This window comes from Athene cunicularia (assembly GCF_003259725.1).
Source record: "Athene cunicularia isolate RWA chromosome 9 unlocalized genomic scaffold, athCun1 chr9_part1, whole genome shotgun sequence".
NCBI lineage: Eukaryota > Metazoa > Chordata > Aves > Strigiformes > Strigidae > Athene > Athene cunicularia.
Window position 1 is genome coordinate 19,160,993 of NW_020799110.1, and position 26,459 is coordinate 19,187,451.

A 26,459-nucleotide genomic window follows, 5' to 3' on the forward strand; every position below is an offset into this window, starting at 1 on the left:
ACTGAACACACAGGTATAACTAGCAGTTTTACAATCTATTCTACTTCTCCTCACAATAAAACAGCTCAGTATCACTTCGAAACAGACCAGGGTTAACAGTCTGTTAACCCAAACTACTGATAAAAAGGTCTGTTGCCTCAAAATATACATCTCAACAACTATCTAAGGAGTACCTTGCCAATCCTTTTTCATAATTCATCTACTCTCTATAATGAATAGAAAACTGAAAACTTGCCTCCAGTTGTTTTCCTACAGGCAAATAGAAATAATGGCATCTGAACTATAGTCTCCCCCAGAATCCTCAATTAAGGAATGATACCTCCCTTTTATTTAGATGTTTTCCATCATTAAAAACAAGCCTGGAAAGACTTAAAGGAATTAAAACAGTTTGAGACTCCTAAAATGGTCAATGGCCTCTGAGCCAGCAGCTTTCAGCTTAAGATGATGAAGAACAAAAAAAAAAAATTAAAGGAGCATTACTCAGGAAGTACACAGGATATATCACATCACTTCCACAGGGGCTGAGTGAAAGGACACATAGGCAAGTCACTTGGTGCATCCCTCACATGCCACCAAGGCCCCCATCATATGTACAGCACAACCACAGTCAGACATAGTCTCTTCTGCAAGTAGTTCAGAGTTTGAATAGAAGAAGCAGGCAAAAAGGGAAGAAGGAAAGGAAAACAGTTTTAATGGCTTTAAAGGCATATTCCATAACAGTGGCAGAGAGTGAAGTAACTCCTTCTCTCCAAAGCCCTACTTCAACAACTTTTTGCCCCCTAGAGTGCTGCTTATGGCAGGGCAGATCAAACAACAGTCTCTCCAACCTTGTTCCTCTAACAGGATACTCCCCACACTTTAACCTCTTGTCTAATTTAAGTGGGGCTGAGAATTTCTTTACCATCAGCTCAAGCCCTCATATTGATGACTTTGGAAACATAAATAATTTCCAGGAGATCTTTTTTTGTTATTGTTTATCAGCTCGTACCATCTCCTACTCCTCACCCCTTTTCCCTTCCCCAACACCCTGATCTCCTGGAAACCAGATGAATCACAGTTTTCATAAAGATGAAAACATCAAAGAAGCACATGCAAAAATTCTGTTGAAGGGAATGGGAACATAAAAAAAAAAAAAAAAGGAAGAAGAGAGGGCTAATTAGGAAGTAGGCATTAAAACACTTCCTGAGAAAAATGCATGCAGAACTGGACAACACTAGGAGTTTGGACTTCCAATTCTTAAGCAGAATAGGCCCAACTGAACCACATCTTTGTGGGCTTCTGCTTGAAGACCCACAATTAGACCCACTAATGCTTTTGAGTTAAAAGAAACAATGGCAAAGTAAGACATAAATAGTCTTTGTCTCATACAAGAAAGGTATGCCATTTCTTTGCAAACTGTTCAATGTTATCTACTACCATCCAACTTGTGTACAGTAAGAAAATAAAACCAAACACCATGATCACACACTAAGAATAACAAACACAAAACAACTCACGGGTACTCTATAGGCTGAAATTTGTTTGCACAAAGTATTCAGTGAGCACTTATGAATAATTAATGCATTGTGGAAGTCACGATCAGCTTATGAATGATTTATGAACTGAAATATGGGCTGAATTTGTCAGATAACCTTATTTTCCACAAATCACTCAACCATCTCTTACATTAAATGGTACCAACTAGTTTCCAAATAGCCCTATCTGAAAAATATAATCTCTGCTTTCTGTGGCACAAGAAAAGCTTTTCAAACCAAATTTCAGAAGACCTTCCGTAATATTGTTTGTTAAAGCTTTGTTTGAAAAACAAGTAATTATCTAGAACCAATACTAATGCTGTGGTATATTTTAATTACCAAAGGCTACAGCATGACAGTTTGGCACCTACCCTATCAATTCCAAGTCTGCAAAGAGAAATGGGTGGAAATTACCTATCACATAATACTTTACAGACTAGGAATAGTCCTGACAATCACAGTGCCTTTAAAAGGAATCATTATTTTTGAGCGAGCTGTCTGGGAGAGAAAGAATAACTAAAACAACCACCGCAAGTCAATGACCAGGATCAGTAATTTAAAATATTTAATTATGAAGTATTTCTTAGGAAATTAACTCAAATTTGTCAGTTTATAGCACAGCCTTGTTTGTTCAAGATTTTGATCTAGACACAGTTTAACCAAGGAATTTGAAAGTAATTTATCAGTACATACAAAAGACTTCCACATCGTAGGTAGTACTGGTACACAGAAAAATGTCCTACTGGATCAGACCTAAAGTCTAGCTAGCCGGTTCTCTTTGATGATGCCCAAGATTTACAGAAAGCTGTTAAAAACCTGCAGTAAGAAGCAAGATCTCAGTCATGCTCATAATGGCAGAAAGGCAAGTTGCTCCTCTTGGCCCACTTCCTCCTTGGTGCCAAGAGGCACATGGAAGGTGTTGTCACTGCATCCCTCCAGATCTCCGGCTCTGCTTATCTCTTGACACTTTCACAGCAGTCACAAGGCAGAACGAGACTCCTCTTAGTGCCCTCTTTTCTCAAACAACCCCACAAAGCCAGGAAAATTTAGCTGAGGGTGCATCAGGGCACATCCTTTCAAAAAGCATTATGATTTGATGAGTGATCCCTCTAATGTACAGACAGCAGTGGGTTTAACACACCATTACTGTCAAATGGCACGCAGGGCCTACTGCCTTAATTTAATGCTCTTGATTTGCTGAGTGAACACCAGGATGCAGAGAGCCTGCTAGCCATTGCACGCGATGTCAGCAGCCACTTCGGTTGTTCCTTCACAGTCTGTCACACCTTCAAAGAAGAGAGACGTGAAACAGCTGGTGTATGCATCAGCCTAAGAAGGAACAACTTCTCAGGTGGGGTTTCATCTCCCTTGGGACGGAACAACTCCACATGGTGGAAAGCCACTAATGAGCACGAAGTGCTGAGATGAGAAAGGCAACTTGATTGTACTGTATTTGTTGCTTGCTTATGCAATTGTAAGGAAAGATTGCTGCAGTATTGCTAAAAGACCTGGAGTGCTCGTGGCCTTTTGTTTTGCTTACTACAATCTCTGACAGTTTCAGCAGCATGATGGTCATAGCAAGCAGAAGGACTGAACTATTTATTTGGAGTACAAATGAATAATGAAGCATTCTACATCAGTAGCATCATTCTACATCTACTCTAATAGCACCAAAATGCAACAGGCTACTCTCAAATAAATCATACAGAGATGAGAAAATAGCAATTCCCCAATAATTTATTGCAAATAAAGTTCAGGAATGAGTTAATCCCAAATGTTACACTCTAGTAAATACAGGAAGCTAGGTTAGCTCTGATGTCAGCCCTCGCTGCTTCAGGACAAATTACAGGTTTAGGAAAAGTGGGAGAAGGTATTAAAGATTTTTGGAAACAGTTGGAATCAATTTTTGGGTTCTCATCTGGACAAATACAATGAAATCAAGGTGGAAGCAAATTTAACATGTTCTGCAGAGGTGCTTCATTCTCTTTTTTTACAACTATCATCCCAAATTAACAGGTATTCTAACATGGTTGAGACCTGATTATTGTAATAGGATGTATTATTAACATGGTCAGGAAATGGTTCACTTGAGGCAATTAGAGGAACAGACATACAAGCCTTCATTATAATTACAAAATTATAAGGGCTTTTGACCATCCAGGTTTTTTTCCAGTGTGGGTATAGTATGACCTGACCACAGACCCATCACACATTCACATAAAAAAGCATATCAAATGCATCAGTCTGCAAGGAAGAGGATAAAGAATAAACTGTATTAACTGTTTCCTTCATGAGTAGGCATAAAGGACCTAAATGAATACCAACACAGCTGGTAGAAGAAGTGGAAACTCCATCTTACAAAAAATGGCCACAGATCATGTCATGTTGAGAAGACCTCTGTCCTGTTGTTACAAGGCACTCCATAAAAAAAAAAAAAAAAAAAAAAAAAAAAAAAAAAAAAAAGAGAGAGAGATGCAAGAGACTGAGAACTCTGCTCCAGAAACCTACTTGCTTTAGGCTGAAAACTACATTTTAAATCATCTATGCAATGAGGTTCTAAAACTCCAGTGGAAGAAAACTGGCTACTTTTAAGATTAAGATCAATTCACTCCCAAATGCTTCATCAGCTTATAAGAGACATTTGTTCGAAAGAATGCACAACTGGATCTCATGTTCCCCTTCTATGTTCAAATTAGTGGGCTCAGTGGGGTCTGAGTGCATGCCATAAAAGCCTTAGCCACTACAGGCTCAAAAATGCTCAGATTTGGATATGTTTCACTGTTTCCCATGCATACACAGAGAGAAAGATGAAAAGGACTGAGAAAAGTGATTTGCATCACTTTCAGCAGAAAGTATTGCAGAGACAAATGAGGACATAGCAGCGAAAGCTTTAGGTGAGGCAATTGGAGAGTATGAATCATCCAAGGAACTTTGCCACTGCTTGTCAAACAAATTACTCATTAAATTACTTCTGCTGGTATTTGACTGTTTCTAATAAATATCCCAAGCTTTAAAAAAACACCGTGGTAAAACATCAAGATTAGATATCTTTATATCCTGTAGTCTCATAACCACAATGAAGAAACTGAATATTATTGCAAATTGAAGACATCACTGAGGAGGGAAGGAATCAATTTTGATCAAATAACCTGAAATTTGTTTTAGTTCAAACTATAAAGAGCTTAATGTTTTGACTTCATGGAGAAAGACAGAAAAGTAGCAGGCAGTGTATTTCTTTCTCAAGCTGTAATTTCATGCTCACCCTTCTGCACAAGTTCCACTCACCTTAGCTATCCTAAGACTACTACAGCCTTTTAAACCAAAAGCTCTGGCAAGTCTGAGACTTGCATCCCCTTGCAAATTCTAACACGGAGTTACTTACAGCCATACAGTAAATGTTCAGGCAATCCTGCACATCCAGGAACCTTCTATTACAACTTTTAACATGTGGGTCATATAGGTGGAGGCATTTACATTGGGATATAGTGCAAAATTAAACCTGCAAATGACTGAATCTGAGCACCATCTGCTCATGAATGCAGCTGTGGTTTGCAAAGCCAAGAGATGTCCAACTTCACAAGCCAAAAGGTCACTTATATACTGTAAAGCCTTGCACTCACCAAAACTGCAACTCTCACCACACACATAAAACTGTCAACACATCAGTTCACAGGGTCACAAAACATGAAATATTTGCCATGTTTTGACTTTTACAGGAGTCTAAACTTTGTAGTCCAGGCGGCAGGTCTCAAAGTATTGCGAGTGCCCAAACCCAACCTGTATAGGAAATAGCTACTGTTAGCAAACAAGCACCTCAGTTTTCATTACGTGTACATCTGCTCTCCTGCTTTGATCTACATGACCAAAAAATGGAAAAAATAAACAGTCATGTAAATAATAACAGCAATATTAACAGTCTTGGACTTAAGTGAGGAAAAAAGGCAAAGCATAGAAAATTAAATGTTTTAAGTGAAACAAAGTTCAATTTGCTCTTCCAATGAAATTAAAAGGCCTTCTTTGATGCATAGCCTATTAATGAATTTGCTAGAGAATGATTATATTGCAGAGTACACCTAAATTAATTTTTATATGTTACTTCTATGTGGTCATTTTGTAGAGACCTTACCTTCTCTTCTTTACTGAAAGCTGACGGAAGGTTTCCATATACAGTGGAGGACATGTGAGAAAGGACTTCCAGTTCCCAAACCAAGAAACAGAAAGGATGGGTTGTGGGACTGCAAACTGCCAACAGCACATAATTATATCTTACCACTCTGTTCCTTTTGTTTTGGCAGAAAACAGCTGAGAATTTCAGTTCCTCTGCTGGCTCTTCTCTGTTCTATTTCTGCTCATTGACTCTGGTGGTGGAGAGTTTCTTCCACAAGACTGACAACAAGTACTATGAAACAAGTGGCACCCTGAATCACTGATGGTTCATAAAGCACATTGAAATAAACATAGATCAACCACTGTTGGCCTTCACACGATCTTACGTCTATTAGATATATACTAATTCAGGCCCCCTTTTACTGCCTCTAGACTTTTTATTGGATTAATATAAGACATACTGCTCAGTTGCCCCTACGTGCTTCACGCCTACACGCTCACATTTTCCTCTCCTGCTGTCACCAGTGTAGGAACCATAGCAAACCCAGAGGACAGAACAAGCATCAAAGGGATATCGCAGATTAAAAGCTGTGCTGCCTTGCAGGGAGAAGAGATACAGGTGATCATTTTAAACAAGCAGAATGAAGGGTTTTTTGCATCTCCTAAGTATCACTCACACATTTATACCAGAGCTTATCTAGAATCTTCTGACAGGGTACTTTATGTGAAAAAATTATGAAGGATTTTGCTGCAAGCAAGACTTTCTGCAGCCTATGCCAGTTTTGATAGTATTTTATGTTGAAAAACAAACACTTAAAAGCAATCATATCCACTGAATCAGTGTTCAGTGGTGACATTTGAAGTTTTTAACATGTAGATGTTTCAAAATGAAGTGACCTTTAATTTCAGTATTTTAAAATTGTGTATAGAAAAAAACCGCAAACCCTTAGACTTTGCCTTTTAAATTAATTTCACATGGGGAAAAAAAAAAAACAAAACAACACAACAGACCAAACAACTCTGGTTTTGGTTTTAGTTGGAAAGAAAAGTTTGGAAGATGTACAATTTCCTACAGAACAGAATTTTGAAAGTCTACATAATGATTTTTCAGTTTATCACAGTTCTTTTGTAGGAAGAACACATGACTGTGGAGTTGAGAAAAAAATTTCTCAGGACAGACTTAATTATTAACTAATGATCTGCAGAGTAAGAAAGCACAGAAAGACAATAGATGCTGTGTTATTATTTACTACATTTGGTGATATTAGACCAGGAGAATTCTAAACACATGAAATATTTTTACTCTTGCATGATTTATCTGATGTTTCTTTGCCTTGCTTTGATCTCATCTCCTTCTAATATCCCTTTTCTCACCATTCTTGAGCTCTGTTCAGTAAGAAGGGAAAATTGTGGGAATCTGTACCTGCAGCTTTCAAAGCATGCAGCTCCTAACTATCAGCATAGTCTTACTGTGCTGTTACAATTAGAAATAGAAAAACCAACATTGTGCAATATTTCTGCCATAGTTGACAAGAATACACATGGGCCTGACCCACTTTTCAGGCTTGATAAACAAGCAGCAGCTAGGCCGACAGAAGTTTCTAGCGAAGACAGTTTTTCACACAAGAAACCAAGAGTGAAAAATCAGCTCTGCCTTCACAGCCCTATGTCTGCACCACAACATGCAGACATACATCAGTTACCACTGACCTGATCTTTCCTCCTCTATCAACAGGAGAAAAGCAAATGGTCTCCAGATCATAACTTGGCAGAGAGCTGGTCTAGCCATCTGTAATGATGCAGTCATGCTGCTGGTGAGTCTGGGCAAGCTTTAAGGCCTGGGAGTGAAGCAGGGAGGTTTGTTAACAGGAACACTTCCTGTCATTGTCTTCAGAAGGGGCCGTGATAAAGCAGCAGAGCTCAACCTGAGATACTGCTACTTTGTTCGCCATATATTTTCTTGAGGTGTTAGCTTCAAAATGGAATTGCCTTCACATTCAATTTCCTGCTCCAGTATTTGGCTCTCCTTATGGCTTGTTAAGTCATTGGGCTAATTCAGACACTATAATAAATGTTTCAAGCAGTATTTGTTTTGGAGAACTAAAATACTGTGTCTGTGTTGCATCACAGTACTGGAAAACTTAATCATCTTCCCTAAGATTTCTGATAACATTTGGAAAATACTATTGTTACTGTAGAAATCAAGGCCACAAATCCATTGCTTGGGTATCAACACCAGCCAGAAAGACCAAATGGATCTGATGGAAAGGAAGTGGCACTTGCATTTTTTACTCATCACCTAGCACTCCACTAGGTGAGCCCAGGAAGTATTTACCTGCCCTCAGCTGGATTCCTTTAATGTTCTCATCTTCAGTCTTCCAGCAGGCATCAAAGCACAAAAGAGCAGAATTGGAACAAGCCGTGAATTCACCTTCTGTGAATACCAGTCCTTTATAACAAGCAGATCTGAAATTCTTTCCCTTTTAATGGTAGCTGAATTCTCCAATGGTAGCCGAGTTCTCCAAAAGCTAATACACTGAGAGCCATCATGTTAAACAAAGTAAAGATGACTGTGTAGGAACACTACTGTTAGTTGTCAGAGCTATGTTCCAACCACAAAAACAAACAAACAAACAAAAAAACAACAAAAAAACCCAACAACAACAAAAACCAACCACCCTCACACTACAAAAAAAAAACAACTCCTGTAACAGGTATTTTTATTTAGTTAAATAAAGTAGAACCTAGTAGCCTCCAAGAGACATCTGGACTTACACATAATGCCTGTTTTAAACACAGTTAATAAGCATCCAAAGAAAGCTCCTGAAGTTACATTCTTATTTGTACAAATCCCCTTCCTCAGGAGCTGCAGGCCCATGCCAGGTGACAGCAGCTCTCTTCTGGAGCTACACACAGTTGCACTCAGGTTGGCTATAGCTCTGAGAAAAACAGCTGTATCTTGTGCCCTGGCTCCATGCTCAGATGGGACTTGCAGCTGCCCCAAAGGAGTTGAGCTGTAGCGCTTGCCATCCAAGCCACCCCCCGTAACATAAGGTTGTCTCCCAGCCTCCTGCAGTCCCCTGGCCTCAGGGAGCATGAGGCACTGCAACACTTACATACAAACCAGCTACTGCACAAGCAGTAAATCCAAGTACTGAGCAGCTGGTGGTTGTGCTGCCCAGTAAAATTTAATGTACTCAGAAGAATGAGTGTCAGATACAGTGAACCCGAAGGCTTGAGCTCAGGAAAGCGCCTCTGAAGATCATGCAAAATTTGGCCACAAGCCATAGAATCAACACAGGTTAGTGCAACTTTGTGAAACCAGACACAGTAAGTATCAAAGTAGTACAACAAATCTGTCAAGCATATTAAAGGCCATCGGATATACTGACAGCTTTTTCCACCAAAAGTAAAAGCATTTTAATCTATCTTAACACGAAATACCATGGTAGAAGTGATACAGTATGGAAGGATAACAGATTTTTTTAATTATACAAAAAAAGTAATGGCAAAATATTGTTTTACTAATAAAGAAGACCTCCTATACACCATTTAAACATGGAATTGACCTTGCGGTAGGAGGTTAGTGTGACTATGTACAGCACTAGAGGACATGCTAGAATAAAACACTACTTAAAGTATGCACTGTCTCATGAACTAGACTACTATAGTTAACACATATCTGTAAACTAACTGTTAATATGCATTGAACAATTATTTACATTTCTTTAATTCAATAAAAATATAAGCATCCATATATTCCATTAAAAAATAATTAAGGTCTCTTTTGCAAATAACTATCAACTAAAGTGACTAGTCCTTATAATAAAATTATAAAAGGCATGATTATCACCAGTATCTCAAAATAGAAAACATACAAGGGAAAGACCCTTCTGCATAAAGCATTCCAAAAATTTCAGTATCAAAGACATTTAGTTCCTTTTTTAGATTTTACTTACATTATCTCCATATTGCAACATAAGGGTGGAGAGCTGGTGATTACAGATAGCAAAATTGGAAACTGTGTAGGAAATGCTGTGTGCCAAAGAAACGGCGAAGGACACATAGCATCACCTTATTCACAGTGTCAACATCATCACTACAGTGTTTATCCCAGTCTTTTACAAAGTACATTACAATATGAGGTCTACAATAAATATGCAGTTCTGATGACCTTGCCATTAAAGAGAAAGACTGAAAAAAGCTTTTTCCTTCCCCTTATTTGCATGAAAGGTTGAAAATAACCAACCTCCCTTTCTGCTTTATGTCACTGCATTTCATTTGCTCTCAAAGAACACCCCAAAGTGATTCTGAAAAATGAAAAAGAGAAAAAAGTTAGGAGATTCAGACTGCTGTACAAAGAGGAGGAAAAGTTTCAAATTAAATTCTTCTTCATCTTGACAACTGTGCATCTAGAAGTTGAAATATGTAAAGGAATACTATTTAAATGACACTATTTTTGTCCTGATATGTTTAGTAGGGAGTAGGAAAGAAAATCATCACACAACCAAAAATAAAGAAGAAAAAAAAAAAAAGGAAAAGAAAATTGCAGCAAACCCCTTCATGGAATGGCATCTCCTCACTCTTAGGGTTTTCTGCATCCAGACACAGCACGTGGGTGTTAGTGTTGCAGTCAAAATAGATCACCCAGCAACAAAGCTTTGCCCTCCAAACTTCACTGGCAGAGACTCAGCTCCTTTTCTTAAGGCAGCATGCCATTTTGTTTACATTATACATGGGATCCAACAGATCACTGGGACCCTATGGAGAAAAGAAGCAACCACCAGAAAGCCCTTGCTGAGCTCCTGTGGCCTAGGAGACAGCTTTCCAGAGCAGTCAGCAGGTGTCAGGGGCACAGTGGGACTTAAGCCTATGGCTACCCAATGCTGACTTTCATCGTTGGATTGCTACCGGTGGAAGTTAAAACAAAGATCGTCTGTGAAACAGAGCAATGTGCCTGCAACTCTATTGTTTCTGATGCAGTCTTTAAAAGATGTTTCATCAGAACTTAAAGACTCCTTCTGCAGCCACAAGGATCAAAGAATGAGTTAGGGCATTGAGGGGCTGATACCATATCCCTAAAAATCTGGTGTGCTTCCCTGAAGAGGTGGCTAGAAGGTGAGAGGTAACCTGCATCTATGTAAAAAGGGTTTGGCAGGTAAAGTTGTCCTGGGACAATTTTTCTGGGAAAGTGACCTGCAGTTTGGCTATGCTGAAGCTTGATTGAAAACATCTACTTTCATCTGTCCTGATGAACTTTAGTGAACAGAAGGATTCACAGTCCTCACTGGGGCAGGGTACAGAGGCCAAAGAGCACGTTCCAGGACAACCCTCTGCCCCAACCTTCCGAGAGCAACGTCCCACAAAACAGTAATACACCTGTATGGACATATGTTAGCACGACAGTCAGAGCTACTGGCCGAGTACCGATTCAATTTGAGCTTACTATTAAGCTGGTCAGAAGTGGTTGTTCCTTCAGTACTGTGGTGAGTTCTTCAATTTTACAGCTAGTGTTTCACATTAGCAAAAATGAATCTTTACTTCCATTAAAGAAAAAGCAACGGAAGATATTACCATTCCGAAAACAGAGGGAGAAACCTCTAATTCTCTCTTTTTACTGCCTGTACTTAATTTACCAGATGCGCACCCTTAAAACCAAGAAAATTAATATCTTAGGATGGCATAAATCTTATACTGTCTACATAATAGTCACAGTGACACACAGAAATGCAAACTTCATTGTGGCACAAACTTAGTTTGCACCCAAAATCAATTGTAGTACTTATCTCAAAGTGCAAGCACAACACAAAACATTTTAGAAAAAGAAACAGAAAATAAGTCAATGACTTATGCTGGTCAACCTGAAATTAACCTCAGCATACATCAATAAAGTAATCATAATACAGGAACGCTGAACATTGCTACTATTAAAGTAAGAATGTATCATTTTCAAGAAAGCGTAGCTGTCTGTTACTAAAATAACTGTATGTTTCTATACATTTCCTTTTTTCACATTTTCTGAAATATCAGTTAAAATACACGCAATGTAGGTAGATTTCAAGAGTGAAAGGGAAGTGAATATAACAGATATTATACATTTAGAGAAAAACAGAGGTCAAACTTAAAGCCCTCAAGTAATTTTCATATGCTCTTTTTAAAACTGCGTTTGACAACAAAATGCATTCGGCTTATTTTGCACATAGCTTAGAATTCAGGGCAGTCCACAGCTCTCGCCCTTCTAAGTGTTTGGGAATGGTAAACAAATTGGCAGATAATTACATTCTGTCTCTTAGCAACCTTAACTGTCTTGCAATGAAGTTACTGGGCTTTTTTTTCTGATGTATTCTGGTAATGACATTATTTCCACAAATTTTAGACCCAGTCTGACAAACCCCCTTTGTATAGAACCTCCTGGATCAGCCCATCATTAAATGACAGCAAAGATCAGCTAGTGAAAGCTACCATCTTGTTTATAATCTCTTGGGAAGACAATTCACAATAAACATATACCGAGGACAAACAAATGACTAAGTAGGAAGAAGCTAGTCAAAATATTTTGTCATGAGCCTAAATAGCCTTTTCCACTGCCATAACTGCAAACAAACACAATATAGAAACCTGTGGTTTAAATACAAACCTTTAGATAGCAAAACTCTTATTTAACTAGAGAACTGAAACTTGAAATTCTGGAATAGAGGAGAGGTTTAGGCCAGTTTTTCAGAAAAGATTTCATTTTGGTAATCTCTTTTGAAACTGCAATCCCACTTGTAGGCATGAAAGAATTCTGAAAAGCTGGTTCATTAACTGTACACCAAAGGGGAAATATCGCTGCCACTATTGCACTTCTGCAAATCTAGCACAACGGAGCTATACCAGACTGCTAGGAGCAGTTGTCAAATCTTCACTACATTTCAGTGGAGTGGGCAGGGCCTTTGTTCAGTGTCTTCCTAGGAAATAAATGATCCTTAAGTTCTCTCTCCCTCTTAATAATATCAGAGCAGATAATAATAACAAAGAGTTAAAGATGCTGAAAAACCATTAGTGTTAAATACAATTAAAAGAGTAACATGATACCTTACCCTGGCAAAAGAGTTTTTATTACACATCATCTTAAAATGTCTCCTACTCAGTCACTGATTTTGCATTAGAATCCTTGTAGAATCGCTGGTAGAGATGCATGAATACACACTTCAGAAGCAAGCACCATTCTTATCTGTGTCCTAATAACAAACATAATACTGCTTCTATGTTTAATGGTCAATTTATGTACAAGTACCTCTCTAAATTAATTCTCAGAGCAGGTTATTGTTCCTTTACCTCAGATCATCTCCAAAACGGTAACCAAACAATAAACTCATTTGAAACAGAACACCCAGAACCAGCAGACTCTCAGTGAATAGTGTTAATTGTAAGTATTTGCACCTTGACTGATTATTTGGGAAATGAAGATCTGACAGACTGGATCTGGACACTGAAAATAGATTTTCCTTAAGTTCAGAAGCAAGACTATAAATCATAAAAATTATTAATTTCAGCACGCGGACCTGAGAGTTGGTGTCTCTATAACTCTTGGTAAATTGCATCTGCACAGCAGACAAAGGAGACTAAATAACTTAAGGGGGTTTTGAGGACAATTACTAATTAAGACTAATACAGTCTTTTCACAACGTTTTGTTGCTGCATTCTCCATTTTAGTCAGGCACCTGGCAATATATCTGGGCTCAAATGAAGTGCTTGCCACAAACCCCTTAGGTTCCAATTGAATGAGAAAGAAAACCCATGCCACTTCAGTCAGGCATCCGAGAGAGGAAAGGCAAATAGGACAGGAAAGAGATTCCTTTCCATTGTGTGCCATCTTGGAAAAGAATCAGTTTGCCACCAGCTCCTCTCTGAGTGTGCTCTTCCTCAAGAACAGTGCCAGTGGGCAGCAGAGATGACACCAGCAGCAGCAGACATGGAATGGGGGAAAGCCTGCATTTCTGCTCTTCTCCTTTCCTTCAGGGACAGGAAGGTGGAGACCAGCACTCATTCTGTTGAGTTTGCAGCCCCACAGATTTGCTAATCTAGTGCCATGCATAACTTCTCTTAAACAAGCAAAGTTAGGAAACACTTGTATCAGGCTACATTTTGCTGGGTGAGGAGTTGGAGATCATTATCATTAGGTCTAAGAGGAAGTGCATTAAGCAGCAAGAAGCAAAGGTGTTTTCAAGCAAACGTTTTGGGAATGCTTTGTTGAAACTAGAATGGATGAGAGTTTTTTTGTTCTGTCCTCATATACTCTCCTGAAAACTAGTAAAAGCCCACAGGATGAGAGACTAGAAAATGTGCCCAGAAAAGCAATATACTGTGGACTCAGCAGCACCAACCCCCCCTTAATTTCTAATTTAAAAACGATAAAATATTAAATATATCACCACTATTTATCTTCACACATAGATTTTCTACAGACAGAAGAAAACACTTATAAGCAGAGTCTTGTCAACCTTCATCCATTTTTTAAAAACTCACATAGTATCTAAGACGAGAGGAAGGAACTCAGGCAAGATGGTGCTGATGAAAACACTATGATGCTCAAATACAGTTTCCCTTTAAAAAGCTGCCAGAGCTAGAGCAGTCACATGGCAAAATGGTGTGTGTCTGGGTCTGTGCATGCCTGTTTAATAAGCCATGAAGCTCTTTGGCTGAACTAGTGTGTGTCATGTGATACAGGGGTTGCCATGGCAAGTACATATGCAGCTCTTGATCTGCTTCATCACAGATGTAGCAGAATTCAGATTAACAATGCAGGAATGTGATTTCCTAGGAAAAAAAGCTGCACTTTGCATAGTCTAACAGTTCAGATGTAAAGCCGAAACAATTTAAATAAAGTCCTGAAATAATTTCTGATACTACAGAGCAAACAACCTTCAAGCAAACAATTAGAGGGAGCCTAACCATAACGAGTGAGTACCCAAGCCTCAGCGATTACATAAAAGCAGGCAGACTTCAGTGCAATTGGAATTTTTACTAAAAGTTAGCCCTTCATCTCCATGCTTTTTGTAGAAATCCTTGAAAAGGGATAACCTGTATTGAAAAGACAACTGATTCTCTCAGTGTTTTCTTCCAGCAAGAAAACCAAATAAAAATTAGATTTGAGTTAAAGCCAAATGGATTCCCCCAACCAGTAGACACTAGCTTCTAAACTCTTCCCATCACTTATATGGGGCTGGTCTCAAAAACTACAGCACCATTCATGCCTCTACTACCAACTCAGGGCATCTGGAAGTGCAGAGCTCTCCCAGCACATAAAGAACAAGATACTGCTTTTGTTCTTTCCCTCTACTAAAAGATACTGTGTTGGGGCTTCATGGGTTAATTTCAGACCCTTCTCTTTAACCTTATGCTTCTTACTCCACTTACATTCTTCATGACCCCATACACATCTCACTTCCACTGTACATCGTAGTTTTTTTTCCAGTAGCAATAAAAGGGAAAATCTCCATTGCAAATCACTTGCTGATTTAAAGGAATCAGAATAGTAAAACACAAAGCGATGCTCCAGGATTTTCTCTCCATTAGAGTGGGCTGCACTTAGCATTGATTGTTATTATTTTTAATTGTATGTCCATAAAATTGAAGACCTGTATCACTACTGATCCAATCAAGATGCTTCTTCCATAACAGAATTGCATAGCAGGTTATATGGATTTTTACTGAAACTACCTTGAATCTCTCTGTTTATGACTACTGGATTAATATAATATATTACTATTACTACACTGAAATATTGGATGCAGTTTCAAGATGCAAATAACTGATTTTGTTGTGCCACTTGGTTTTGTTTATGTCAAAATTGCTGACATCTCTCTCAAGTTCATCTGATTACCAAAAATTAGAAAAATTAGATCACTAGTCAGAGCTCCTACTAATACGATTTTGGTGTTAGCAGACTAATTTTTAATTAGCCTCTTTGTTTACTTATTCAGACTTGCACATTGTGGAGGGCTGCAGGATTGTCTCATGTTGAAGTTACAAAACTGAGCATAAGATAAATAACTTCTTGCATTCCCCAGTACCTCTTTTCAGCCCTGAGCTTTCTGCAGACAGCAGGAAATTTGCTTCTCTATAGCTGCATGCAGAGAAGCAAAACAAACTTTACGTTTAATTATAGAAGATTATTCTCTAGATGGGCTACATTTTTAAACAATCTCTTTTGCAATACTAAAGGACTCAGCAGTTTCCTTTTGTCTTTAAAGATTCAATTAAAAGTATGTTTCAGAAATTAAATTACAGCATGAAATTAGCTAAGGGTATGAAATACTGCATTTGCCCTAGCATTCAGGGAAAGGCTGTACAAAGCAATTCACTTAATGGCTCCTAACATGTGATCTCAGCTTAATAACTAAAGTGCCCTCAGGTAGCAGAGGATCTAATGGTGAGATACACCCTATATATATAATCCACCAAAAGGAGAACGGATTAAACTCAGGTAAATTTTATTAATTTATGGTAAACCCTACAGTTACGGTCATTTTTGATCTTTTAAAATGTTACAATCTTGTCAAGTAACACGCTTTTTGGCAGGAATATTTCTGTGGGGTTTAGGTGGCTGTGGCCTTCTCAATCCTGACACGTTCCAGAAGCGTCTGCCGGTGTCTTTTGAAAACGTTTGTTTCTAGCTTCCAGAAAGTACTGCTGGATGTAATTCATCACAACCACTGGGGATAGACTGCAGTTTATTCTTTGCTGTACTAATATGGGGAAGGAAATGAGCAGTCCCCTAGCTTTTCAGCTGTCCCTTTAGTCACCTGTTGGGTACAATTTCAGCTCATGCTGTGAGCTGTCTTTGTGCTGCATGCCCGCATTGGGTTAGTGTTTCACAGGAATCTAATTTCCATTTGGGGTCCTTGGGTACTGTGCAATAAAAAATAAAATAAAAAACAACTGCACTTATGACTGCTTTCTGTGGAACCAAACCAGCTGACTTTGGTCGTTCCCAGGCTCCCAGCAGCCCGGACAGGGAACTGCAGCGTTGGCCCCGGAGGCGCAGCAGCACTGCCAGCCCCCACCTAAGCCAGGCTCTCCCCACGCCAGCCCCGCAGCACAAGGGATGGCTGCTGCATCTATATTGTTGATAAAGATCCTGTGCTGAGAAGACATTCCACGCAGTGGGGTTTTTTTTGGTTGGTGGGTTTTTGTTCGGGTTTGTTGTTGGTTGTTGTTTTTTTTTTTTAATGCTTTTAGACTGACTTCACTTAGGATTACAAGTCAAATTAGAGTGGAAAGCCAGAAGGAAAAATGAAAGGAGTCTCAAATTAACTATAAAAGCTACAGCTAGTAATGTCTCTGCAATCCACTTTTTCTCTAATCTCTCCTTACTCCCACTTTAATCCAATCACATAAAAATGTAATCAGTGCACATGCACATTCCTGTTTTCATAAAAATTTTGGACACTGATCTAGTGTAACTCAGTAACAAGATGCCCATCACCAGATGCTTTTGTGGCAGAGGTGGTCTGTGCTGACATTCTCTGCTTTCAGGGGTATACCCAAGAGCAAAGTCGCTTCTTTGGGCTAAGAAAATAAATATCCCAATTAAATTATCGAGCATCATACTATGTTTGTGCTTTCCTGTGGAGGAAAATAAATAAAAGCATGCCTGTCAGAAGGGTGCTGAGAAACAGAACATGCAAAGGGAACAAATGCCTGCCGGCTGGGTGGGGCATAAAGTAATCTTTGCTCAGTCAAATATAGCTGTGATTTATTGCGCCCTGGAAAGAGCAATGCACTGAGCTCTTTCACTTAAACAACATGTTTGTTTTTCTTCAACCTTATGAACAGGTACTGTTAAATGATGGATCTTCCTGAAGGCACAGAAAGATTCACTCATATTATTCTAATGCCAGCACAGACCTTCAGTTCTGCTTAGTTCTCAGATGAGTACTGCATGTTCCCAGTGTTTATTTGAGATGGTTTTGGCAGAATTTCCAAAGTGTATGTGGCTGAATGTGCGTGTACATTGAGGAGTGTGGCTAGCTGCAATTTTGCCAGTTATGGGTCATGAGACTACTTTCTGCATGCCTTCTATACAAGTATATGTCCTTCAGGTTGTAATATGAATTCTTAATTCAGGTCACAGGCAATTACAACATCTGTCAGGTGTCAATGAACTTCAGTATGGAGCACGTTTTGTTACTGGAAGCCTTGAACCAGAACAGATCAAGGCTTCAATTTTGCCAGCAGTCCTGGGCTGGACTTTAATAATGTTACAAGGCATATTAATTGAGCTGTTTTACTGAATATATTTCTCCATTAATGAAGTCCATCCTAGATTAGTTAAAAAGACTATATAGGCAAGTTTAAAAACAGTCTTCCTTTTCTTTAATCCAGTCTTCACAATAAGAGTGTTTAATCTATTTCTGCTCTACTCTATGCAATTTCATCATACACTTCACATTTTCCAAACAAATGCAAACCTTTGACTATAAATAGCAGCACCACCAGAACACTAGAGGGTTGTGCAAAATACCTACTTCTCCACAGGTCTACATGCATCTCTATCTTGCTAAGAGGGGCTTTTTGGTTTAGAGGCAATGCTGGATAATTGTAACTACCAGGTTAAAATTACAATCCCATATCCTATGGTTAAATAGTAATAAAGAAATAGTGAGAAAACCCCCTAGAAATAAAAGTTGAATGTGAATGAATAACTAAAAACTGGACATTAAGATCCATACGCCCCCCAGGGTCTCTCAGCAATGGTATGCCACGCACTGTCTCCCAGCAGTACAACAGACCTCCTCCAGAATGACTCAGGCTGCCGAGGAGGCACCAGCCTGTAGGTTGTATGCGAACACACACCCAGATGGAACTGGAGCAAGGCCAGTTCACTCACACAGGTGGTCAGACAGCCTGCAAATCCCAATAACATGAAGCCACTTAAACTGGATTTTAACAAGAACAGGGGTCTGTAACCCCTTCTGAAGTCCTCTGGGGTCTCTATCACCTCACACTTCTAATATAGTCAAAGAATCTAAACAAAAACACATCCACTTAACATAGTGGGCCAGTATAAATCTGAGCAATTTGTGAAGGGGAAGAGATCATATAATTTCCACAACAAAAAGTAAAAGTTGTCGGCAGAAGCCCTAAAATCATGGAAGATTTATTGAAAATAACATCAAGATATAGATACCAAACTGATAATTATTTCTGCTTTATTTCCTTGGTACTTGATATTACTAAGCAGGCTATCAGCCTCTTTGGTAAATTTTAAATGACATTTGTTGCATGACTGTCCTAAAATAAAACTTCTTGGAATAACAGCAACATAATATAGTTTGCATTGTGTCTGTTGATTATTTTGTGTGGCAATAATACAGGCGGCCATATGGATATGAGCATTTGGAAGGGAGGATTTGTTGGCTAGATCATCACATCTGTTTACTTATAAATGCAACAAAAATACATTTGGAGGTCACTGACTGAACAACCATTTTACTTTTTCTTGATGAAAAAAAGCTGTCAGTGCTACTCCTTCTACATCAACCCAACTTCAAAAGAGACCCTATGAAATTTTCACAAGAAAAGGTTTTGAAATCATACTAAAATTAGTCTCTATCACACCTCATCAGCTACTTCCACCATAAAGGTGATATCACAGCAATAATTTAATCTAGGATGAAATGAGTACACAACATGTCCAGGAGGAAGATAAAGAAAACAACCAGTTAAGATTCCTCATAAAACATACCCTTTTCATTAAAGGAGAACATACCACTGACCTCATAACCAAACATCAAATTCACTAAGTGAATTCAGATTTTAATTTAAAAAACAAACAACCCAAAACCACAAAAAAACCAGCATCGACTCACCAAACCAGTAACAACAGGTTCACAAGTTTGTAATTTATAACATCTCAATAATGTGCTTGCAGGTATTTCAATCAGGTCCCCTGCCATGATCCAAAATATATATTGCATTTCTTTCACCTTTTTCTTGAGGTCTGGCTGTAAGTATATTGTAACATAGCAAGCATAAGTATTCCTGCAAATTCAGAAATGTGTAGTTCACTACGCAAAAATTCAACTACAGACAAATGAAGAAACAGTACTTTAAGCATTCTTTTACCTAAAGTATTTTTCTGATTTCAAGACATTATTATAAACAGTAAGTTCATAATGCAAGTATTTTACTTAGGTCATTTTTGATTCTGGTAGAAATCTTTTGGGAGAAACACCTCAGCATGTTTATATACTCTAAGATTGCACACATTTTCTCAGCTGAACAGACCTTTTGGTAGTGAATAATCCCATGCATAGAAATATTTTTATATTTGCTTGCTGTTGCCCACACTTGATAACACTTAACTTTGAGCTGAAGGACACATAATTTATGTCTTGTTCACAAAGGAACCTAAGGACAGGAACTACAGAAAACTACAGACAGATAATACCTGAATTCAATTACTTCCACAACCTTAAAAAAAAAAAAAAAAAAAAAAAGAGCAAGAGAAAAATATGATCTTACTTTTGCCAATGGGTTAGTCTTCAACATTTGATTCACCAAAGGAAGGAGAGGTTAGGATGACAGCTGTTCATTACAATCCCTTCTTTATTACAAGAGCTTAACTCCGCGGCTGGCCCATTTCTGCTAGCTTTAGCATAGAACTGTCCTCCTAAAAGCTCCTCCTCTTGACAGCATCTGTCTGGACACTTCCCTCAACAAGCAGAAACAAGGCTTTCCACAGAGCCATTTAGGTCCTGGGAATGAGCTACAAGCAAGGAAACCATTAGAAGTAGAAATAAATATTTTGATGGCTAAGTCCAGGATTTGTCAGATAGATTGAAATTCATGCCCACTAACACCATCAGCTTTATACCTTCATAGTGTTACAAATCAAAATAACGTCTTCCCCAATAGAAACAGTAGCTTGAATGACACCTGAAAACTAGAAGCCAGAACTTTGAAAGCATTAATCTCCTATGAAAGTGTACAATCCCAGCCACTCCCTATCGTTAATGCAACATGTCTCAGCCTTCAGAGGTGGAGGAGGGTTCATTAGTTGCTTCTTTCTGAGATTTTTCATTTATACAATTTAAAAAGCACTGGTGAAGTGCCCACACAAGACTATGTATAATAGATATAAAGTATCTAAATATATGTATTTCAATTATGGATGAGTCAGAAAGCAACTGCTCATTCTAACAGACGCCCTATGAAAACTCAAAATACTCACCTTTTCCCTGGCACCCGTAATAGCCGAAGCAAATCTACCTTCTGTTCCCAGAATCGCTGCCTAGGGCAGATACTGTATCATGGCAAATGTACATCTCACAGTACTGCAACTTTATTGCCACGGAAAATGATGCTGCTTCATAACTTTATTTGCAATTTATAAGCTCTGTGGGCAATATGCCAGGATGTTCTCTTGGTCTGGACACAGCTGCCTGAAGAGACAATGATCAGGTAGCGAAACCAGATGAATAAAAGATGGAAGAAAAAAGGCCTGAAAATTAGGCCCAAAATATAAACACTTACATATTTATTGTTGCTTACTCTCAGCCACTCATCAGCACATTAACCTTATTTTCTCTGCATGATCGCTAAGTACCATACTAAAATTAGGTCAGAAATTCAGATCAGATCAGCTGACTCAGCCCAGCAAGATCAGACAAAGACTAGTTGCCTTTTTTTTTCCAATCCAATATGATGTGTTTTATCCCCTGCAATGTACAATAGATCCATACATTTTCCCCACAGTTAACCTATTGGAACCACACATGATGCAATGGCAATCACACTGAAGGTATACCAGTGCTTTTGAAAAAACACAACATATCCTTAGGAAGCCAAAACATACAATCAAATGGCTTGCTTTTTTTTTCTTTTTTTTAAGGTCATTTTTCAGATCTTGTTTCCCAACTGCTCAGACTAATGCATTTCAATGAACTTTTAAGTCATTCAGCATGGTTACAAGATGATTTAGGTAAATAATAGCTGCTTCCAAACAGTGCTGTATGTGAATACCACCCCTTTATCAGATAATAAATAACTCATCATTATGTTGTTAATATACATGATCAGCCTTCTTCTAAAAGAGATCATCTGAACACTAAAATTGAATAGCTTCTCAAAAATTCAATAATCAGACTATTAAATAATGTTCAGTAGGTGCCAAAGACCTGTAGCTGCTTTATTTTAATTCCCACAACCCAAAGGAGTGTGTTTGCTGGAACTCCCTCTCCTGCTCAAAATCTACCTGCAGTTAATCACAGGGGATGGCTCCCCTGTTGCCAAGGAGATTGTTTTCAGCTGTTGGTAGTCTCCAGACTGGTAACACTGTTCTCACTGCACATGTGCACCACTTGCTATCTAGGCCATGCTATCAGGAATTAGGGATAATATAAATACCTACCAAGATAAGGTAGAAACATAAGGAAAATAGTACAGAACAAAGAAGAAATCAATGATACTATTTTACCTTTCCTAACTGCTGTGTTTCAACAGAAAACATGGTCTTGGATGAGTCTCTGGAGGTTACTACAGGGAGCAGATTCAATTGCAATCAGCCTAAGTGACTTCAGACACCATGGTTCCTTTAGTCAGATCAGATGTTCTCCTTTGATCTGCCACTGCTTTTAGTTTTCCTAATCAAGGGTTGATCACAAATATCTCATCTTTCCAAGTTTGCACAGGAAAAAGACAAAGACTCAGACAGCATTTTCCAAGATTTCCTAAGGTGTTATTCCTACTTTGTTTCCTCAGACAGATATTGTTTACCCCCTCAATGTTACTGAGATAAGCCAAGTGGGGAAGGAGTAGAGGGGACCACTGCAAATGTGGTTTCCCATAAAAGAGCACTATATTCAAGAAATGTTGATGCCTCTAATCCACATACATATACATGCTGTTTCTCTGATAAACCAACTATATTACTGCTAATCATCCTTGTATCTTCTTAGTGTATCTGAGGAGCAGAGCTTGTTCAGTGATCTCAGTTTAGCATGAGCAAGCTAAATGGTTTGGTTCAGGCCTAAATCATCTGCACTTATCCAGAGCTCTTCATCAAATCACTTTGCCAAGATCAATAAATAAAACCACACAAACCAACCACAAGGTAGGAAATACTGTTACCACCATTCAAATTAGGTAGAGAACCTTGGCTAGAGGACCATAAAGAACAAGGTAGGTCCACAGTTTACACTCTCATGCCCCAAGAAACTTATTCATCACAAAACCTGTTGGGGCACTTAGTGACCTTCATAGATACACATACCAAAGTGCATATAAACAGATTAGCTGGAGCACAGTGTAATTAGCTGTCAACTCTGAAGACTATATTCTAAATACATCTGTATACATTGAGAGTTTAACACTGCTTATCAACAAATGAAGAAGTTGTCACAAGGACTGGGGAATTTATTTTTCCAGCCAATTCTAAACTAATGAAATAGTGAAGTTTCAATAATTTCAAAATAGTTGCAAATTTGGGTTTTTTTCCCCTCAGTGGAGAAGAGCCTGCCATGTAAGATGAGAAAGTACTCTTCATTTCACTAGTTTAAAACAGCAATTTATTGACTAGAACTTTTGTATGCACTTGCTTTGCAGGTGAGACGGATTCAAATTCTTCCTCTGCTTAATGTAACTAGAACTTAAACTTCCCTCTTCATCATATTAAGAAATATTTTGAGGTGGGTCTCCTTATCCTTTCATCCTGGAAATTTTGCAGTTTATGTTGCTACTCATTAATCAAAAGAGAGACATGAATACTAAACAAAGATGACAAGAATGAAACCAAATGAATATCCAGCATAAATCAAAAACAAACAAACCCCCCTCCTGCATTAATCTAGTGCAAGGAAAAATGTTTTCTCTCATAAAGGTCTGCAGTATATAGTATATAGCTCCTGCTACAAGCAACCAATGCCTTGGACTCCCAAATAGTTTGAATCCCCCTAAGGTCACCCAAAAGCTGAATTGACAAGATAATAGTCCAGAAGCAAAATACACATTGCATGTGCTCCCATTATTCACCTTACTTTCACGTTATTCTTATCCTCCCAACCAAATTTGTGACAACTGAAAAAGTTCTACTTCCTTGAACATAAAGCAGACAGAAATTTGCTTTACATTGCTGCTTCTCCTCCTCTGTCAAACTGTATGCAATACTCTTTCCCTTTTAACATTCCATCAAAATTACCAGACTACAAAGGCATTGCTGGAACATTCACAGCACAGCATGTCTGTTATACGTAGATGTACAGTACCCAAGACATAACATAAAATTTAATCAGACTAAAATTCAGAAGATTCATGCTGGGGAGAAAAAATTCAAAGGACCTCCTATCAGTTTGTGCTCAAGCCATCCATTTGCATATAAAAGGTTAGCATTTGGACAGATCATTTACCTGTATTACACAAGTTGTCCCTCTCCTCAAGAAAATGCAAATTTTTCATATGCAAATGTGCCCATAATAAATATTTATATCTATCACATTCAACCTTCTTTTCCTCTCCAAGAGGCTACAGAGATTTCATTGCTATCCATTGGCATAAGAGGCCAGGTCATGTGAGTGCTCCTCTCATTAACTGTCAATTAAAATCAATGGAATTGTTCGAGAAGAGCCATTATAGGGTTCTGCCCATCAGGGGCTTGATCCATTTTCCTTTAAATGACTGCAATATCTTTACTGACTTCAGAACATGCAAAATGGTGAGGAAATAATAACAAACTTTTTTTTTTTAAAAAAAAAAACAAACCTCAGACAGCAATTAAAGTGCTTTGAAAATTTACCAGATTTAAAACGTCAACTCAAGGAGAGTCTACTTTGACCTGTGAGACTGTTCCTGTCTTGCCAGAGCTCACATGCAAATATATCTTTCCATAAAGCACATACTGTCCATCTAAAAGTGGATGAGGACCTATTTTCCACCAGATCTGCATCTCCTATTCCAAACACCTACACTTTTTGTTACAAATCACAAATGCTCAAACTGAATACGTTTGGATGAGAATATTCTCTTCCACTGAGGGAGGCAGAACCATTCAGTATCACGTCTACACAAGGCACATGCAATTGGCAGCCTGACATGGGCCAATGGTCTGTATTGCTTTTACCAGCATGCTGCTTAGAAATCAACTGGTCTACACACATTTACCATAGCTGAGACCAAGGCCCTCACTGTTCATTCACTCTGCCAGACCACTCATCTTTTTATCAAAATATTTACCGTTTTATTGCTTCTTCTTGTTTTCGGCGTTTTTCACTCTTTTCTTTCAAGTAAGCCAGGTTTGTTTCATTCCTCATGCGATCATTCTCTCGAGCAATGTCTGATGCATTCTGTATAACCAAGCCATCATAGGCCTTCATCCCCATATCTTCAATATACTGGAGAAAAGCGCCCAAAGTGACCTCCTCCTGATTAGAACTCATCATCTTGCAGGAGATAATGAACAAAGGAAAGCAACGTTTCCTGCAGGTTGAAAAACACATAATAGCTTAATGAGTAGGAAAATAGCTTATGGTTTATGACAGCGAAATTGTGTCAATTGTAATTAACATCTCTGTAAGAGACAATTTTTTAGGCTTCCTCCTGTCTAAAGGATAAACAAAGCAATTCAGAACACAGAACAACATTACTCGAGACAAGAGGAGATAAAAACCAAGAGTATCTTCTTCCAAGCAATGCAAATCTGTCCAGTTATACATTGTTCAAATCCCAAAGAGATTTTCTCACACCCTGTCCCTTTTTCTAATACCCTTCAGATGCCACAACACTGACCTCCCTGAATCTCAGTTTGAATTGGACTGAAAAGGCTTCCATCCCAGCTCCTTTTTGCAGTTTAGATAAAACTGCACCAGAGAAGATCACCAGATAAAAATCTTGTTCTGCAGGATATTCTAAAGTTTAGGTGAAAAATACTGTTGTATTTTTTGGCACAAAAAAGTTCAAAATTTTCTTCAAGTTCAAAATCTGGAAAGAAATATTGTGAAATAGTTTGCTATATTTCTTAGTACCGTAGATATGAGCCCTTAAACCCTGGTCATCTGTTCCGCAACAGTTTGTTAGCTTGAAGCTCCACGAACAGACAAGAAATTCCAGCTGAGCTGGGACCTTCAGAACTCAAAAGCCCTTGAACTCTCCAAGCTTCCATATTTCTTCCATAGGTAGGACAGACACCTGGGTTTACAGCACCTCCAGCTAGGCAGCATGACACGCTTAGATCCCTAGGTCACTCCTGGCTCAACGGCAGGCAGCCTAAAAGCTCTCAGAAAGGCCCTAAAGGTTTTCCACTCAGCAGCAGACACCCTGGCAGTTGTAAGAACTCTGGTGTATAGACACATCAGTAAATACTACAGTGACTAAAGGTAAGGTATAATTTCAAGAAACATACTGGCTATCTAAATTCTATACAACTGGATTATTAAACAAGTAAAATACAACTTAAAAAAACCCCAGAATTGTGCCATCTTCTTACTTTAAATACTGATTACCTTTAAGACATTATGATCTTGAGTGGCATGATCCTCACACAGCCCTGTGAGGGGGGTCCTCATCTTACAAGTGAGGCGTCAATGCAGAGAGTGACTGAGTGACATGCTGGCAGACCTGGCAGCTAGGCTCAGCTCTCTAAGGCATGTTTGCTTCTTCACTACTACAGCATCCCCCCTTCTCAGAAGAAGGATGGTGTGACTTCTCGGAATCAGCCTGAGAACCATGCCAGCACTGCAACTAGAAGTGATCTTATCAAATGGGCAATGAGTATCCTATCTGCACATAGATTTTAGGGGCAGAGTCCCTCTGTAATCAGCAACAAAAATATTTCCTGCATTTTTTAATATACTTCCATAT

General features: G+C 38.6%; 1 protein-coding gene across 3 annotated transcripts in view; it reads right to left on the reverse strand.

The window, feature by feature from the left end:
• The window catches only part of NYAP2 (neuronal tyrosine-phosphorylated phosphoinositide-3-kinase adaptor 2), a 136,787-nt gene extending 111,713 nt beyond the window's left edge, over positions 1–25,074 (reverse strand). For 2 of the 3 annotated variants that reach the window (XM_026854627.1, XM_026854626.1), the window contains exon 1: positions 24,837–25,074. In XM_026854627.1, the coding sequence (XP_026710428.1) occupies positions 24,837–25,042 (206 nt within the window). In that variant the 5' untranslated portion in view covers positions 25,043–25,074. Of the gene's footprint in view, positions 1–20,132; positions 20,248–24,836 lie in introns of those variants that run through there. The other variant, XM_026854629.1, reaches the window with a different exon arrangement.
• Positions 25,075–26,459: the final 1,385 nt, after the last annotated feature.